A 20,181-nucleotide genomic window follows, 5' to 3' on the forward strand; every position below is an offset into this window, starting at 1 on the left:
GTTCTGACATCCTGATGCGAATCATGGAACACAACGAGAAGAACTAAAAGTCACCTACAGACAATGGAGATAAAATTTTAAAGGGGAATAACAAGAATAGACCGAGTGAAGAACGAAGATGTCCGAAATGAGCTGGAGGTGAATTCAATAGAATCATATGTGGAATAGAGACATATGGGATGGTGGGGACACTCACAGCGTATGGAAGATGATAGACAAGTTAAAAAGGTATGGGAGGCGAAAATAGGAAAAAAGCCAACACAACAGACTTGGTATGGAGCAATAATAAGAGAAAAACAGAGGAGAGGAAAGAACCTGAAAGAAGCGAAAGAGTCAGCAACTAACAGGGCAGAAGGGAAAGTATTCATAAGATCATAGTTTAAGTTTTATTTATTGGAATATATTTTCATTTAAAATCACTGAAAGGTATAATAGATTTAGATTATATATACAGGGTCTTTCACGAGGAACCTCACCCATATTTATACGGGAAACTACTGAACGTATTTTCATGAAATTCAGCACTTATAAGTATTTCACGATGCTGATGAAATCTAAAATATTTTCAAGGCATGAGCACCTCCGGTTTTTCCGGAAATGACGTCAGCTTCCGTTTTTCAAATTAGAACACCATTTTTTTATTGCAGAAATAGATTCCTTAGAAAATTTCAAGTTATTTTGATGTAACATTTTTCAGTTTTGGTTGAAAAATTCTCTCTGAGCGGGAAAATTCGAAAAAAAAATCGAAAATAGAGCTCCGCTGAAACAAGAATAACTTCGAGGTTTTTGGATAGAAAATTTTCATTTTTGGGATTTTTCAAGATGTAGGATTGATGTATCCACTTTGAAAATCGTAATCGCGATTCATGATACAAGGGGTGAAAAAATCGCTTTCAAAGTTAGGGATGACAAAATCGTGAAAAATCAATTTTTTCAAATTAGAACCCCATTTTTTTATGGCAGATATTGAATCTACGTTAAAAATAATGTGAGTGTATGCAACACACCCTTGCCCTAAAGTGGATATTTTCTGAGTTATTCACAAAAAACTGTTTTTCGCCTTGAATTTTCAGCTATTTCTTTTCCCTTCATGCCAAAAAGATGAAATTTTCAGGAACTGTTACTTAAACCATGTTTTAGATTTTACTACCCTAATATGCAAGAGAAAAAAGTTACAGGTTGTTCCTAAATAGATGGCGAATTTTGATTCGAATTTGTATCGGAAATCTCTTTATTTCAACTAATCGGCCATCGGTTTTCTCTCCAGTGATAAATAATTCCTCATGAACCATATGCAAAAACTTACCATGTTTTACATTCTTCTTTTTTAATGATAGATATCATTAATTACATCTGCCAAATTCCTCTTTATTCAGTAGCATTTTGTGTTTACTATTAATTTGGTGATAATTCGTATTAAGTTATAAAATCGATCACTATGCCTAATTTTACCAATGAAGATTATTTAAATCTCATTCTACTTCATGGAGAATGTAATAAAGTTGTAGATAGAACTTTTCGACTGTTCATTGAGAGGTTTCCTGACCGACCCAGACCAACGAGAGATACCATTAACAGAACCATGACAAACTTGAGAAATGTCGGATCTTTCGTTAAGAAATTCGTTACAAATTTGAATCAAAATTCGCCATCTATTTAGGAACAACCTGTAACATTTTTCTCTTGCATATTAGGGTAGTAAAATCTAAAACATGGTTTAAGTAACAGTTCCTGAAAATTTCATCTTTTTGGCGTGAAGGGAAAAGAAATAGCTGAAAATTCAAGACGAAAAACAGTTTTTTGTGAATAACTCAGAAAATATCCATTTTAGGGCAAGGGTGTGATGCATACACTCACATTATTTTTTAACATAGATTCAATATCTGCCATGAAAAAATGGTGTTCTAATTTGAAAAACGGAAGTTGACGTCATTTCCGGAAAAACCGGAGGTGCTCATGCCTTGAAAATATTTTAGATTTCATCAGCATCGTGAAATACTTATAAGTGCTGAATTTCATGAAAATACGTTCAGTAGTTTCCCGTATAAATATGGGTGAGGTTCCTCGTGAAAGACCCTGTATAGGAATGAAGTATTTATCAAAACACTTTGACTATACATTAACAGAGAAGCACTCAAATGAATCGTGATGTTTTCCGCACCACCTTATTAAGAAAGAAGAAGAAATCCAATCACCGAAAAGTTCCGTAGACACGTCGCGAAGGCATAGATTCAGGGCAACGAGTTCTAGCAGAGAAATAGATTGCCCCACCAAGATTAATATCGATATTTCCCTTGGCGCGATTGAATAATGGTAGTTTTATTGCCACATCTATCGAGTTCGAAACCCTCGTGGTCGAAATCTGCTCGGATATTGGGATACACACGATCGAATTAACATTCAACCAATTTCTATGAATAGCAATTCCGTATAACTATATGCATACCAATCATGAGAAGGAATTGGAACAGGTATATTGGATTTCGCCCGTCTGTGACCGAGCGGCGGCGGTAGCTGATGCTCAGGATAATGGAATCCATCTTCTTTTGTCTCCTAGGAAGGACAGACTTTCGCGTTCCTTTCGCTGGCCCGATTTTTGTCCGAACATCTGACGCGAATCGAAAAATGTTTTATTGAGCGCTCGTTCCCCGGACAAATCGTTTAATCTGTCTGAGTGTCCGTAAACACGATAACTCACGTACGAAAAGAGCAGGAACCTTGAAATTTTCAGAGGTAGGTTCGGATATCGAATGTAGAGATTGACGCTTATGACAAAAATGCGACTGAAGAGGTATTTCCTTTCTTTTTTATAGGGATTTGTATTATCTTTCTTAATTCTCATGCTCCTTCAGCGACTCTATTGTCTTCTTTCTCTGTTTGTTTACTATTTCCCCAATAGTTTCAATTTTCAATTCTTCTTCGATTTGTTGGTCAGTTAAATATCATGGAGCGTCAACTGCTGCTCTGATTACTGTATTTAGTGTACTTTGTAACTGATCTTTCTTATTATTTATTATACCAGGTCACTTATGCTTACATAATGCTTGGTAACAGCACTATAATTCATTATCTTCAGCTTGTTTTTCAAGAAAAAATTGCCTTCAGGTTGAGCCGCGGGTAGAGTCTCCCGTGCAATTGCCTTCTTTCTGTTTTCTTCTCACTGTTTGTTGAAGTTCATTATTTCATCTACAATTACTCCCAGATATTTTGCTTCTGTTTTTCATTCTATCGTCCGATTCTCTATTTTGACGTTTCCTGCTTTTTTATCTAATGTTGGATTTCGCCTGTCTGTGACCGAGTGGCGGCGGTAGCTGATGCTCAGGATAATGGAATCCTTCTTCTTTTGTCTCCTAGGACGGGAACGACAGACTTTCGCGTTCTTTCGCTGGCTCGATTTTCGTCCGAACATCTGACGCGAATCGAAAAATGTTTTATTGAGCGCTCAGTCCCCGCACAAATCGCTTTATCTGTCCGAGTGTCCGTAAACACGATAACTCACGTAAGAAAAGAGCTGGAACCTTGAAATTTTTAGAGGTAGGTTCGGATATCGAATGCCGCGGTTGAAATCGCTTAAGACCAGAATCCGACAAAAAATTCTTTGAATATGGACGTTCGAAATTTTGTTTTCATATTTGATACAAAACTGTAAATTTGCTCTAGGTGAATATTTGCATTTCGATGCAGAATTATATCATCTGAAATTTGTGGAACTTAATGTTGATCGCGTAACCAGGATCATAGAAAGAGATAATATCGACAAAAAATTACACATTGTTTTCGTGACCACGAAACCGACGGAGCTATGATATTGATTATTGATATAAAATATTGATTTCAAACCCATTCAATACGATGTTGCCAATCGTAAAGTACCGAACAGAGAAGACTACACTGCCGAGAAATAAGGGAGGCAAGGGTCAGACCGACAACATGGAACTTGCTAGTGGGCAGATAGAAAGCCTACAGGAATAAAAATAATTTTCATACAACCGCCAGACAATCCAAGAAAAACTGCAAAGATGGAGAGAGAAGCCATGGAAGACATTTCAACGAGATGAACCAGCATCATGTCGAAGCATGTGAAGCATAGACCAATTGGCTCACATCAGGTAAAATGTATCCAGAAACGGATGGTTTTCTATTAGCCATTCAAGATCAAATGATATCAACGAGAAATTACTGCAGGCATATCATAAAGGATCGAACTATTACTGACGATCGATACCGATATGGGTGTCCAACGAATGAGAGAATCTAACATATCACGGGAGGATGTCAAATGTTTGCAGGAAATAAATATAAAGAGAAACACGATGCAGTAGTTAACAACTACACCAACAATTGACAACCATATTCGAATTAATTCTTTCTGACAAAATGCTATACTATAAGTACCGACCGGAGACCATCCTGGAAAACGAACGCTATAAACTGTACTGGGATCGTTCAGGTTTGACTGATAAAACAGTTCCTCACAACAGACTAGATTTACTACTAGTCGATAAACATCAAAAGACAGCAATACTCATCGACGTAGCAATACCAAATAACAACATGCGTCAAAAGTAGTTTGAAAATTTTCAAGATATGGGGACCTCGAATTTCAGATGAAGCACCAGTGGGAAATGATATCAACGAGAACTATTCCAAATATCATCTCAACAACTGAAATTGTGCCCAAAAATCTCAAGAGGAATATTAAGCAACTGGGACTTAAGGAGTATATGTAATATAATGCAAAAAGCTGTTCCTTTAGGTACCGCAAGGACGGTGAGAAAATTCCTAGGAAGCGAAGGATAGCTCCAAGGAACACGTGTGAGAGGACCAGAAGTTCGACGAGAACCAGGGGGACCACAACGACCGGACACGACCGAGCTAAATAACAGTAACAGGGTCACAAATTACATCAACTCAAAAAAATATACATGTGAATTCCCTAAAAAACTAAACGAAATGACAAGTACTCCGAAAAAATTGATAGATATAAAGAGGTAAAAAAAAACATAAAATAAACAACTACAATAGACTAATATTAACTTTGTAAGCACAATCACAAAGCCTATACACTGGTGCCCGCTGGAGAATGTGGGTCCGAGGCGTGGGTAAACTAAATGTTGGAGAACCTTTGGCTGCCACTCTCGGGACGTGAATGTTCACCCGAGAGAGTAGAAATGGGCAGTCAATCCTTCCACTTAAAAGTTTTTGGGCGAATCTTGGCGAATCAGAAGGCACTGGCACTGAAAATGATGTTCGGTGTTTTCACCTAAACCAAAGTGATAGTCATATTAGTTTGGACGGTTGGCTTATTATTTATCATAGGGCTTTGAGTTCTTGTACCGCCCGCAATATAAACCTTATCACAAGTCACAGATGTTTTTCGCTCAGCGAATTTTCATTTGATTTTAGTGAAATGCATAGGTTTTTGGGGCTCCCAGTTCTTCAGCGCGCTTATGAGACGACCACCCTCCACTGATACCATTTCACCAGAAAACCTAACTCCAAACATCTCAAGGTTGGTTGAAATTTTCACCCGTCAACTCCTTCCGATGCAATCCACTTTAAAACCTTCAAAACTTCTCCACCTTCTCCCCTTCCCCTCCTTTGGCCGCATCGCGTGGCCTTCTAGATTCCGTGACGGCTTGGTGTGACACATCGTCATAATGAGAAACACATCCGTGGGACACGGGAGGTCTCCCTCCAAACCGGATTCCGCTACGTGTGTGCGTGTCGACGGAATCCGGGAAATGTCACTCTTATTAAAAGTGAATTACTTATTCCGTTTCCGCGCAAGAGAGTCAACACGTGGTCGGCGGGCCCAAAAAGCACATTAGCAAGTCGGAAACTTATATGGAAAAGAAAATGAGGAGACGGTTCTTGTGTCGACCACAACCATCGGATGTTTTACGGTATTTAATGGGTGTATTCGATGGCTTATTGTCTCAGCGTCTTATATTGAAACTATTATTATTACATTGATAATAAGAGAGGTGGCTTACAATTATAAACTATTAGTAAAGAAAAAGATAGATTTAGGTAGACATCGAATATGACACTGAAGTTCTGAAAAAGAGAGTGAAACTAATACTCTAGTGGATCCAGCACATCCTGTTAGGCAGGAAATGTTGCCTCTGTGATGTGCAATAGAAATAGCCAGAGACTGCGTGAAAGAGATGTCGGTGGAATCATTATGCTGGTAGTTGGAAGAAACAATGGAAGCTGAATTGAAAAATGATGGGAACGCAATGACTATTTCTTGAGGAGCTGATAACTAACGATTCTGGTAATTCATAGAACCAGGAAGAACAGATGAATTGCCGCCCTTCATGGTGTTCAAATAACCCCAAAATTTATTAGGATTTACAGATAAATCGGCTTCAACTCTCCGAATGAAATCGGCTCGAGAACTACCAATTTCCTCTTCACATAAACATAGGCATTTCAATATGTCGATATTGATGAGTAAATACTAAAATTACCCTAGAACGGCTGGTAGTTATTAGTCAGATGTTTTGACCATCCAACTAACCTTTGTTTTTTTGCCAATTTTTGATATTTTGAGAAAATTCCTCTAATTTTGATTGACTGCATCTCGATTAATATGAAATTTAGAAAAATGTTTCTGGGAACAAAATGATAAGGAATTCAATTATCTACAACTTTGATAATGAACGTTTTGGTCGAAAACTAATTAAGTTAAAAGTTATAAGCAAAAAACCGAAAAATGTCCGAAAATGTTGGGGTTCTTCGGCCCTCCTCAAGTTATCACAGGGTTCTCATGTTGGATAACTTGACAGAGTCATCCCACAACTTCTCGAACAACCTGTAGAAGTTTCATCAAGTTCGGAATTTTTTCCAGCAGACCCCACTTTTTTTGCCTTGTCTACTGGACTATTATTTTGATCGACTGTATCACAATTGATCTTGGGTTTACGAAAAAATTTGTGGATACAAAATTGTAGAGAATTAAATGCTCTACAACTTTAAAAATGAATGTTCTGGTAGAAAACTCATAAGGTTAGAAGTTATGAGCAAAAAACCGAAAAAAGTCGAAAAATGTTGAGGTTCTTCGGCCTTCCTTTAGTTAGCACAGGGTGTTGGATAACTTGATAGTATCATCCTTCAACACCCCTAAAAACCTGTAGGAGATTTATTAAGTCCGTAATTTTTTCCAGGTGAAATGTATTTATCTACTGGACTAAATGGGGAACTAGTTTTATAGATGAAAAGACAGCAATGAGCTTCAACTCACTCTACCTCAACGACATAAATCCAATTTTTATGAAATTCAATAATTCTCACGCACCGTTTTCATAGACACAGTAGTCAATTATAGATCATCGAACTTTCACGTACGTCCAAAGAACAGCCGTACGCCTTAATCCACTTCTATGCCGCAACCGCACCTCATAAATAATATTCATTTGCGTTGTACGTTCCCCCCATATAATGCCGTTCTTATTTGGCCTACTACAGACGATGGCGTGACCAAACTAATAGAATTTTCTTCAGTAAGTGCAAATAAATTTAACGATATATGTGCCCCGCTAATAACGCATTCAGAATCACTTTCGTTTGACATAAATAGAATTATGGACGGCGAACGATAGGTATTTATGTCGTCGTATCATTTCATGTTCGTAAAGGTGGAAAAATGACACAATTATGACAGAATGATTCGACGAAATGACAGCAATTTGTTTAATTCGAACTCAGAATTTTTACTTCAACTTAACAACACTTTCCCAGTATCTATCTATATAATTTTCAACATCAATTGATGTCACTGTTCTATCGTGTAACACTCAGGAGGACTAGGCTACTCAATGCTCTTCCGAGGTCAGCACCTTGTCGTGGTGGGAAGGCTTGTAGTAACTGCCTGCTGTAAAGTAGACAGTGAGACTGACCAAAAAAATGTGGCGTGGCTAATCCCAGCCTGCTATATTCCTCATACCTCAACAATCCCATGTTCTTCCAAACACCACATTTCTGCCAGAACCTCACCCATCCCTAATGACATCCCCTAATCTCTACCCCTCCAAGAGACAGGTTCAAGCTGAACGAGCAACACGAGAAGAGACGTAAAGCAGCAGAGTCCACCAGAGAGGCGCAGAACCGACCAGAAAGAGGTCTTGAAGGTAGGTGGAAATCATTGACAGGTCTAGCAGAAGGAGACACAAGAGGCCGAGAAGGAAGCAAGAAGATGTCAACATTTGACTGTGAGTACGTGGTAGAATAGGGGTTACTTATGTTTCCGCGGTCGCGAGTTAAGGACCTTAAGTGTAATTCTCAGTACACTATTCGAGGAGTACCTTTGAGTTTAATGACCTCGAATCTTAGGAAACGAGGATAATGAAAAAGTATGTTAGTACTCTGCTCGACTCAACTGCTCACAGTCAAAACTAATGAACACCCTTTAGAAACCCCCATCCTTATAATTTCCCTACACAAAGTGAGGTTGATCCTATGCTGTGAGTACTTAGGGTTTGCATTAGCTGTACAAGTTCGCAAAGATCTCAAGACCCTTGGGTCGAGATCAGGGTCAAGAGTCGTCTCCTTCCACTGTCATTAAGTTTTAGGGGAGGAGGCTTGCCGAACCAGTTCCTGCGGGGAACTACCTCAGGCTTGAGTTCCGTAATCAGAGCTATGGGGAAACCACGGAACGAGGGAGCTCATTGACAGGTAGTTGCCTCACGCTTTTTTAGGCTACCTTTTGAATGGCTCTACCACCAGAGTTGGATTGCCCCTGCCCTATCCCAAACTCCATTAGGGACATTTCGCCGTAGTAAACCAAACCATTGGTGACCCGGCCGCACTGAAGCTGAACACGTAAGAGTAAGGTTGGCGTCCTTGGAACCTTTCTCTACAGGTTTGGCGAAGATGTAATTGAGTTTTTTAGTGAGTATGCTCTTCAGGAGAGCCTCACACTTTCCAGCAGGTGCCGACAGGTGTTTTACACTTGTCGAGATTTGTTGGATGTCCATAAAGTGGATTTACCTCCATTGAGAAAAAGGCTCCTGAATGCATAAAAAATGTGACTTATTAATTTTTAATGATAATATTGTTTTTTTGTTGGCCATCATGCCTTTAATAAGAAAAGCTGACCAGATGAGTCTGGTCAATGCTGGTTCCCAAGTTATAGATCCAGTTGATGGTTTTTACTGCACATGTAAAACAGAAGCTAGAATGTTGGGAACCTGCGCTCATATTATAAACAATTCATGGGTTCTGGGATACGCGCGTCATCGACTGAATACAGCATAGCACAGCTTCGCTAGAAAATTTTCAAGATGCCACCTTACGAGACACTATGCAAGACCTTCAAGTTGATGGCAATAATAAATTATCAAGAACAACGTTTCAAGCAGTGTGCCGCAAGGTTCTGCATTGGGGCCGCTTCTTTCCCTTCTCTATTTATCCGATTTGCCTAAGATCCTCAAATACAACTGTTCTCAATTTACCGATGATACCAAATTATTCGAATGGTTTCTTCAATTAACGTCAACAGTATTATCTAGACGATGATAATACACGATGTAGCAGTCATCGTGATCTCAGTGTTATTATTACCGAGAATTTTAGCTGGTTTGACCACATTCTTTATTATATTGCTAATAGGGCTCAGAGATCTATGTTCATGATACAGAAGACCTCATCATGGAGTTTACTGGTCCTGTTTGGTGTTCAGTTCTCAATAGAGATTTCGCTTGTTAGAGGGTATCCAGCGCCGAGCGTCGCGCCGACTATATGAGATTCTGCGTCCAAGTTTAGAAGAGGGACTATCTTTGATGAACTTACCATCGTTCGCAGACAGGTGGATTCGAGGCGACCTAATCACAACCTTCCGTACTATTGTTAACTTTTTTTCTACCGTACTATTCGCAATTCTTTTGGTGTTGACCTTAGCCACTTCTTCAAACTGAACCTCGATGGTCGTCTTCGTGGTCATGCTTACAAGCTATCGAGGGAGAATTTAAATCATCACAGAGACAAATTTCATCTTTAATCAGGTGTTTGGTGCGTGGAGTGTTTTTCTTTCGACGTGAACTCAGTGTCGCTTAATGCCTTCAAAAACAGTAATGACAGTTTATGCCAACGTGTACGTGAGTGATACTCGTTACGGAGAATATGTACGTTTTTCTTTCTCACTTTTTGATGTACTTTGGTCCTCATTTTCATATATATGTTTTATTTAGAATGTAATGGTTAATTTTTTTCAATTTTATAGGCTTTGTTTACCCCTTCATCTTCATTAAATGAATGAATAAATAAACGTTACCCATCTCAACTTTGCAGCCCACGATACTAGCTGAATCTTGCTTCAGAGCAGAAAGACTTGCTGAGGGATGATGTGCTATTCAAAAATGCTGTTATTTCATACTTTTGCCTCTTATTTCAATTAACATGAGGAAATATTAGACGAATAATAAACATAAAATATATAGGGCCAGTTGCACCATTTGCCTAAACATTGATTAAAATTTAAACATATTGATTAATTTCTGATTTCTCTTGAGAAATCATAGAGTAATCAACTTTCAAATTTTTAATCAATGTTTAGGCAAATGGTGGAAGCAGTTACATTTTTCGCTCAGTCATGTAACTCCTAAATAAAGACTATAAATACCCCTAAATATTAAAGAAAGCTTAGCGATAAATAAAGAATAGCCTTTTTGACTGCATTTGTAGCTTTTATTTTTATGTTTAATTTGAACACCTTGAAATTTGGGAAGCAGCGTTGACTTGAGTCTTCTGATCAGCTTTCCTAATTAAGGGTATAAAGGTCTACAAAAAAAAATAGGAACATTTGAAATTATCGTGAAACCATTTTTCATATATTCAGGTGCCTAGTCCTCCCATAAATTATGTCACTTTGATCATGACATTATCAATGCATCATGGGAACTGAGTCATGGTGTATTAAAATTAAAATATTTCCATGAATAATACTAAGGCAGTGTTTAAACTGCTTTTCACTCACGCTTTTTAGTTTGTTAAATTCGCCAATGATCATCAACATTTTATAATAGTTCAAAACGAAAAAAAACCGTTTCAATAAATATTAATTTCATCGAATTGAATTTGTCTCACCTTTATATCTAACTTTGGGAAAAACGGTTGTGATGATCCTGAATTCATCATCTGGTTTTTCTCCTATCTGAAATAGAAGAACTGAATTAGACTACAATACTAGAAAAACTAGAACTTATACCTATATAAAACTCATATTACACCAGTGACTTTTGCACTTAATGCCATATAATATATTTCCCTAGGAATTGATACCATTTATTCACTCGTTTCTTATTCAATCAGATAGTTTTCAAAATGAAATATATCATGGGAATTAAGTGAACTAACTAAAAAGCGTATGTCATACTATTTGTGTATTCCTATGAAATGGATGATAATGAGAAGTTGTTTACAAGCAAATCGCCAGAAATTTCATTCTTCATTGTTTTGCTGACCTGTTGAGCGCCACATATTAGTGAGAGAATAACGTTCTACTGATTAAAATACAAATTATCTCGACAGTTTATTAATTTCACTATTACCTACTAATTTCAATGTTATTGGCAAATCAAATATTCCATTGAAAATCTTGAAATATCAAATTAGTCGTAACGTATAGTGTTATTCTCGTAATAATTGCTATTATCACCATCGTAATGTTACTTCCCAGCATGTGAGGTTCGTTTTATACCTTTTCCTCGGTATTAATAGCTATCATAATTCACTGGTTGTACAATATGCTATTTTTCACTAGAATTGATTATGTCATTCATTCTGTCTGGGGTAGACGGAATAAAAAAGATCAAAACAAAAAAAAAAGGTGTTCTAATGGGCTTAGTAATTAGAGATTTCATTTCAACTAAAAACTACGGCATTACTATAAATGAATGACACTCGCTTCAACAACGCATTGAAGTCGTTAAAATTCTCTACAAAAATGGTGAAAAATGTGCAGAAACAGTTCGCAACACTAAAGCATTTTTTGTCGTTATGAAGCACCTTCTCGACCGGCCATATTAAAACAGGTGGAAAAATTCGAGCTGTTGGTACACGTTAGTGACTTGAGGAATCAAAAGTGTTGACAAAACCCGGGTTTGTCGATTCCTTGTCGATCTTGAGAATAAGGCATTTCACAAGCGCCACTACATCGTATTTTGCAAATAGACTAAGGTCACAAGGTTTTTGAAGTTCAGTCAACACAACTCAAGCCAGTTGATCATTTTATAAAATCATTTTCATCGGAAAATCATCCTCAACGAGATCTCGTGAGTCAACACCTTCAAAATTGGGGCCTCGTGAAAGATAAGGTCTATGCCTATAGTAGTTAGGGGGCCTATGCGAATGTGGGAATTGGTCATAGAAATTTTTATTGAAGGGATAAGATGCTGGAACTGTAGCCATTTGGCTGACATCGTTTACTATCATTAAGGGCATACCTTCGTCTTTACAATAAATTAAACATCTATTGATTTCTCTTCAATATCCAAATGAAACCACTTATTGCAACATCTTTTAGGTATTTATGAACGAAAAATTTAAGTAATTATTCAATTTTAATCTGTGAAATGTTGTAAAAAACATATGGGTAATTTCCATAATCGTAATTATATTTTCGATACCCATCCTCATCTGAAAATTTTGAGTACCTAGCTCAAAATTCCCTAAATAACAATAAATGAAAACCAACAATTATTCCTCTTATCACCTACTTTCTCTGTCGGTATCCAATATTCCATCGGAAAAATCCGAAAATTCCTCGTAAAATCGAAAGATCTCAAAATCACTTTTCGCGGAAAGTTCGAGCGAAAGAAAACTTCCACAGGTTTCCCAGCAAATTAATTCAGAATATTAACAACCTAGGTCACGGCATCGGAACGAATGAAAACAACGGTATCGTCATTCTTTTGTTCGCGTTCTAAATTGAAGGGAACAAAGGGAAGCTGCAGTTTTTCCGCTCATAAGCGGTTCCATAGTTTATTTTCTACTTTACTTCGGTTTTCTCAATACCTCCTCGGAGAGGGATCGTTTGAGAAGGATGTTGACCTTAACGTAATCGACGGTGAATTGAATGGAAGGCTTTGAGGTATCAATTTTTCATTCCCAAATTTTGTGAATTTTTTTTTATCAATTATACCCAGTGTTCTACAAGCTCTATAATGAAATTTGACAGATAATAGTTGCACCTATTTTAAACATTTTTTTATATGAATATAGGTCCACTTTGTTTCTGTTAAGAAACAAAGAATATGAGTTGAAAAAAATTATCTTCTTATTGATGTCATAAATATGTTTTTCCTTCAAACATTGTATCCACCTTTCTAAACAATAAATAATAAGAATTGTTTGAAATGTACATCTTCGACATGAATCCAAGTCACACATCGACGAACTGATCGGGGAAAGTTTTGATATACAATCTTCGACAACTCATCTTTCTCGATAAAAACTGCAATTATTCAAAATTTGGTTATTTTAACAGCATGAACATGATTTTCTAAATTGCTAGTTATAATATAACAGGCTCTAGTAGTGTTTCGAATGAAATTAACAGGATGATAAGAAAGAGGAATTCGACAAGATCGCAAGAATCATCGAAAGGAACAGCTAACCCAAGAAAATACAAGAAATCGTCAGGACCCTTTAGGAAACTACGCAACCCCGACAAGAAACACAAGCCAACTGAGGACTGTATATCAAAAACATATATAAAATTGGGCCCAGTACTGACACCTGCGGCACACCCGAAGTCACCTCTGAAGCAACACACAACTCACCATCTAGTTCAACTCTCTGCCAACGATTATTTATATAAGAACGAAAGAAATCCACTGCAATAGATTCAAAACCAATGAAATCGAGCTGCGCAATCATAGTGAGTTATCGATTGTGCCAAATGCCCTCAAGTAATCGAGTAGTTCAACTGAAGTATAACAACCCTCATCCTGGGAGAAGATTATATCATCTGTGAGTTTTAAGAGAGCAGTAATAAGACTGAAACCCTTACGGAAACCCGACTGACTACTAGGAATTATTTCCTATTTTATTTAACTGATGAATAAAAATAGGTTCAAAAAAATGATCAAGGCTTATCCTAGCGATTCCTCATTAGTATTATTTCTTGATTGTCTCTGTCGATTATGCTTGTTGATATGCTCATTTTGTTTTTTCGTTCAATTAATGTATACTTTCGTATTAGATTAGGTTAAGTTCAAAGGTACTTTTCGTAGACTACAAGGGTTGAGTGCTAAGATTTCTAGTGAAATAAATACATTATTTCTGACAGATTGATTATTGCTGTTTAGAATCTTTGGTATCTAATCATAAAAATTGTAGGTTACAACGCTCCTATTTCTTTTCAACTTCAGATCTTCACAGCAGATTACTTTGAATCAAATAACCCTGTGTCACTATTTATTAGAACCATGTTAAACGTGTATTTCTAGCAGAATTCCTCGTGGAACCTAGCCTGCATCATTAAGAATTCCGAACCGTCTTCCCTAACGGATTGAAACGTTGACCTCTCCAGAAAAAAAAAAAAAGAAACGTTTCTCCCGGAAACGCAATCCCCAGGCGAGGCCATAGACTGCTTTCGTTTTCATGGGACATTTCAATGAGATATGCAGTGCTGTGGGTAATGAAGTTGCCCTCCGAGGCTTCCGAGCAATAAAGTGAAATGTCATATGGGATGGAATTGGAGAAGCTATTACTTCAAGGAGTTGCTGCATGTCTTATTGAAACGGAGACACCTTATCTCCCGCATGATTAATGACAAGAAACGTTTTGCCTCTTGATGGATTGAGTCATCATTAGGGATTGTGTTCGGTGCAAACGGGTTGTTTTCAATTCATTGAACAAATTCGCTATCGTCCACCCTGATCATCTTGTAGTGAACAATGGCGTCATGGTTCGTTTCCGGCTATTCCTATATATTTTTTCATTGAATTAATTGAATATATATTAACTGACATAGAAACTGCAACACCCAGAAGGAGCTCTTCAAATTTAGAATTTTTTTTGTTAAACATAGATAGTATAGCAAGTAGTAATTGATTGAAATTTGTAGAAAAAAATCGTGAAGGTTTTTCCTTGTAAGCAATTTTTGTTACATAAATAATGTAGTCTTTTCTTGCAAGTTTTTCAAATTTCACAACAAATCAGCCGTTCAAGGAGATCCAAAGTCGATGTTTATTGTTGTTAAAATACCTAGAGCACGTGTACGCGGAATTTATCGACAGTTAGTGAATTTAAAAGAGGTTGAATTACTAGTCTACAGCAGGCGGGCTGTCATTTAGAGAAATCGCTAACTGTTCGAACAGAAATCCAACCACTGTTATGAGATGTGGTCAAGCGTGGTTTGATAATGAAATCGAAGAAGAGTAGGCACCGGACGTCGAAGGAGCACAAATGAAGTTCAAGGTCGAAGTCTAAGACTTATGGCCATTAGAGCGGCAACTCGATCTTTGGCAGATGAGTGGTTAGGAGAACAAGGCCATTCTGTAACTGCCCCAACGGTTTACCGCCAGATGATGTCTTTTGGACTGCAGCATTATCGACCCATATTGTGTTACCTCTGATGGTTGACAATCGCCGGCAATGATTACAGTGGTGCAGAAAACGAATGTGGAATGGCATCAGGTCGTCTTTTCTGACGAATCTCAATTCTCTCTGGGTGCCCATGATGGCCGAAGAAGGGTTAGACGACGTTGGGGAGAAAGACGTGAACCTCAGTTTCATGTTGAGCGTTATGTACAACGGACAGTAGGCGTTATGGTATTGGGTGCTATTGCACATGCAAGTAGGTCACATTCAGTCCTTATTCGAGGTGACAGCGCTGCATTACCTTCAAGAAATAGTGGAGCTATATGTTCTCCCCTACCTTAACCGGCTTGAGAGTCCAATATTTCAGCAAGGCAATGCCCGACCTCATGTTGCCAGAGGCCGCGATTAGTGAAAGAACGTGCAGAAAGTGGTTTGAACGTTTAAAAAAAGGTGATTTTGACATAAAAAACCAGCATGGAAGAAAAAAGGTTTTCAAAGATGTAGAATTGCAGACGTTACTTGATCAAGACTCGTGTCAAACGCAACAAGAATTGACAGGGAGTGATGCTACAAGTCATTTGAAATCGCCTGAAAGTCATGGAGATGATTAAGAAATAGGGAAATTGGATGCCGTACGAGTTGAAGCCGAGAGATGTTGAACGGCATTTGTTTGCTTGTGAACAGCTTGCTTGCAAGGCAACGACGTAAGGGATTTCTGCATCGCATTGTGACTGGAGGCGAAACATGGGTTCATTACGTTAATTCGAAGCGCAGAAAATCTTGGAGACATCCCGACCATGCTTCCACGTCGACGGCCAAACCAAATATTCACGGTTTCAAGTTCCTGCTCAGTATTTGATGGGATCAGCTCGTCGCAGTGTATTATGATTTGTGATAACCGACTGAAAGAATCACAGGCAATCGTTATCAAACGCAATTAATGCGTTTGATTCAAGTACTGAAAGACAAACGACCGCAATACAACGAGATAGAGTGACTTTACAGCATGAAAATGCTCGACCCAATGTTGCAAAATACTTGGAAACGTCGAAATGGAAAGTATTAGCCCACCCGCCGCATTATCCAGACGTTGATTTATCGAAATATCACTTGTTTTGATCAATGGTACACGGCCTGACTGACCAGCAACTCCAGTCTTATGAAGAACTAAAAAATTGGATCAGTTTGTGGGTCGCTTCGAACGAAGACCAATTTTTTTACGCGGGATTCGTACGATACCCGAAAGATGGGAGAAAGTAGTGGCCAGCGATGGACAATATTTTGAATCATAAAGGAATAACCAGTTTTTATAATAAAGCCTCAAATTTCTGAAAAAAAAGGAGGAAGCAAAGTTGTACGCCTATGTAGTGAAATAAAAAAAACTACAAACATACCGTCATTATATTGGTTGGGTCACAAAAATTTCCGCATATATTCTCGTGTTGCGACTTGCGAATTTTACGAAATCATATAAATTTCACATTCAAATGCAAATCGACCACTCGTTTCTGGGTTTTTCAGTACTAACAGATAATTTCCAATTTTAGACGAACAGCATCGAATCGAAGATACACAATATCGTTGCCGAATAAAATGGTGGGTCCGACCTCCATCCGGGGCCAGCATAAGGCAGTCCGGAATCCGGTAACAAAGGGCCTGTCGGAATAATGAACGCTCCTGGCTCCGGACAGTTCTCATACATCACAAAATGGGAAACCTAAAAACTCACCTAAATTAAAATCGTTCCATCAGAGAGCCCTACGCTACGTACGTTACAAAAGAAACGGACGCCGTATGTGGCTTCCAACGTATCGTTTGAATATACGATAAGTAAAACAGTGAAGATTCAATTCCAGCCTGGCGGGGACTAGGTGGAGGTAGATTACAAAAATTTGCATTCGCAGTGGTACAAATTCTTCTGAGGTCTCATGTATATTTAATCCATTACAGTGGATAGTAGGACATTAAAGGAGAATTAACAATTTTAACGGTACGGACGGGGACAAGCCAGCGAGAAATAATGTCGGACCAGATTAGCATATTGTAAACGTACGGGTTCATTCTGTGTCTTTCGCTTCGTGGTGGATGTAAGGGATTCCCTTCAATCTACGGCAAGGGAGATAACGGGAGAATATAATTCTCTTACATCCACTCCACTCCGCCGAATTTATTTTACGAACTGTTTCCCTTTCGTTTTGGTTTTGTTTCACTTTGTATCTCGACGTTTTCGGATTTTCAATAACTAGTTATTCTGGGTTGACATTGCATATTTTACACTTGTCAAACGAATCAACAATCAATTGTTCCAATAATTTGTTTCATTTGAAGTTGCCGTCATCTGGAAAGCGGTCACTTTTGACGCTGTAATTATTTGACATTTGACAAATGTAAACAATATCCTGACTATAAATGACTATATATGCTTAATATCCTATTCAACCCGCTGTATTCTCCAGATGTAACTCCCTCTCAGACTATCACTTGTTTTAATCAATGGTACACGGTCTGACTGATCAGCACTTCTGGTCTTATGAAGAAGAAAAAATTTGATTGATTCGTGGATTCCTTCAAAAGATGACCAGTTTTTCAACGCAGGATTCGTACGCTGCCCGAAAGGTGGGAGAAAGTAGTGGCCATCGATGGACAATACTTTGAATCATAAATGTATAAACAGTTTTTTACAATAAAGCCTCAAATGGATGGTTTGGTTGGAGGTACAAGGAAAAATGAGAGAATCCTTGGATAGTTTCCAGAAAAAAGAGTCCTATAAACAAGGACTCTCAACAGCTTCGTTTTCGAGATAGGGAATGTTTCTTGTAGTCCTAATTTTTTGTGATGATTAGACCAGTATCTACATCAAATCTTCATTGATCTTCTCTACAGATTGGGTAAATAAGTACCAAAACTCATAACTAATTCATTCTTCACATCCTACTAACTGGATATTTATAATAATTTGGGTTTCCCTGAGGATTACTCGAGAACTGTCTGAAATCTTTCTCTCGAAATCGGTAGCTTACAAGAGACCAAAAAGTGTAGTACTGAACCAGAGTTCTTGTTTACATTCTTCTGAACTACCAGTGGTTCAACGAACAAAAGTTTCGGAGGAAAGAGGCGGGAACTGCTCCAAAAAAAATATCACCCTGAAGATATGCATTCATAATAACATTATGAAAACTTTAAATTGGAATTTCTATACCAAGTAGAATATCTCGTGAAGAGAAGAGGCGCTATGAAAAAAAACTTGAAAAACAAAACAAACTTGAACTTCGTCTCGAAAACAAAGTGTTTATGGGCTCATATACATAGAACTTTTCTTCTTGATATTATCAGAGGAATCTGTCATTTTTATTTTTTTCTCAAATCTAGGAACACCTTGTATATAAGAAAATAAATCATACACTCAAATTTACTCAAAGTTGAGTTTTTTGGGAACTTATAATTGATTTTGAAGGTGTTATTAAATTGTCACATATATTTTGATATGGAAAAGAGGGGTACATATTAATTGGTTTCTTTTATTTTGATTCATTATTTCATGTTGAAATAAAAAGAATTGAGCTAGCTAGAATTCTAGTGTTACAACTGATTATTTCAGCATCAACTCAAATAGAAATGAACCCATCGAATCGTAATCTGAGAAATCGTTATGTTTCACTTCTATTCCGGCCAAACTAATATTCTGTATCCAATTTTTCATCTATTGCCAAATGCAATACGTAATTGATATTCATAGCAATTCTACTTAAGTTAAAGAATACCAATTCGATACGATTCCTGTGCATTTCTATTCGATCCATACCATCTCTATTCGATGTGAAGTTACAGCAATGACTGAATGTTATGGTTTTACAGCGATGCAAGGTTGTGGAAGTTATGATGGAAACTTAAAATTCCAATAAGTTCATTACTCGAAAATGAAAAGAAATATCGACATCTATCATAAACATCGAATTCGAACCACCCAGTACAATCAGGTCTCACAGTTCCCTCGATTAGAATCAATTGGCCCAACCATTACAACAGAAAATATCAATTTCCAGAAATCGATGAGTCCTGAATAAAATCCGACCGAGAGTTCCTTCCATAGATGAATCGGTTCAATTTTAATGAATTCGTTCCATAATTTAAACGTTCGTTGTACATTGCCGCACTCCCCACGGACTATTTAATATAACGTATACATGTTCGAACCTATTAGGTTGAATATATTAACCACTATCATAATGATGTCGGACTCTGCCACAGTTCGAAAAATATCGCTTGGGATTAATCATGTAAATTATCGAGAATGCAGCCTGAAACCCCAGTACATCGATCGGCTTTTCGAATTCGAAACTGCCACGGTTTCGATTGACAATGGAAAAGTCTGAATGGAAAACGGATTGTTAGTAATATAATACATGTTACGGAATCCTCTATTCTGGTTACGTAACACGAGAAAAAATTCAAGAAAAGTGCTGACTGCATATGCTTTTTGAGCGCTAGTTAGAACATGAGTTTGTTGCGTATTTGGGGACGAACTATATAAAATTTAGCATGAATATTCGTATGATTATTTTACATGAGTAGGTACACTTTACCAAGGGCATAGAAATGGAGGGGTACTGGGGGTAATCACCCCAACCCCCC

General features: G+C 37.7%; 1 protein-coding gene across 1 annotated transcript in view; it reads right to left on the reverse strand.

Annotated features, from left to right (window-relative positions):
- The window catches only part of LOC123683792 (carbonic anhydrase-related protein 10-like), a 315,162-nt gene that overhangs the window by 106,291 nt on the left and 188,690 nt on the right, over nucleotides 1-20,181 (reverse strand). The window contains exon 6 of the mRNA XM_045622685.1: nucleotides 11,089-11,155. Within this exon, the coding sequence (XP_045478641.1) occupies nucleotides 11,089-11,155 (67 nt within the window). The remainder of the gene's footprint in view (nucleotides 1-11,088; nucleotides 11,156-20,181) is intronic.

The sequence above is a fragment of the Harmonia axyridis genome, chromosome 7 (genome assembly GCF_914767665.1).
Source record: "Harmonia axyridis chromosome 7, icHarAxyr1.1, whole genome shotgun sequence".
Taxonomy (NCBI): domain Eukaryota; kingdom Metazoa; phylum Arthropoda; class Insecta; order Coleoptera; family Coccinellidae; genus Harmonia; species Harmonia axyridis.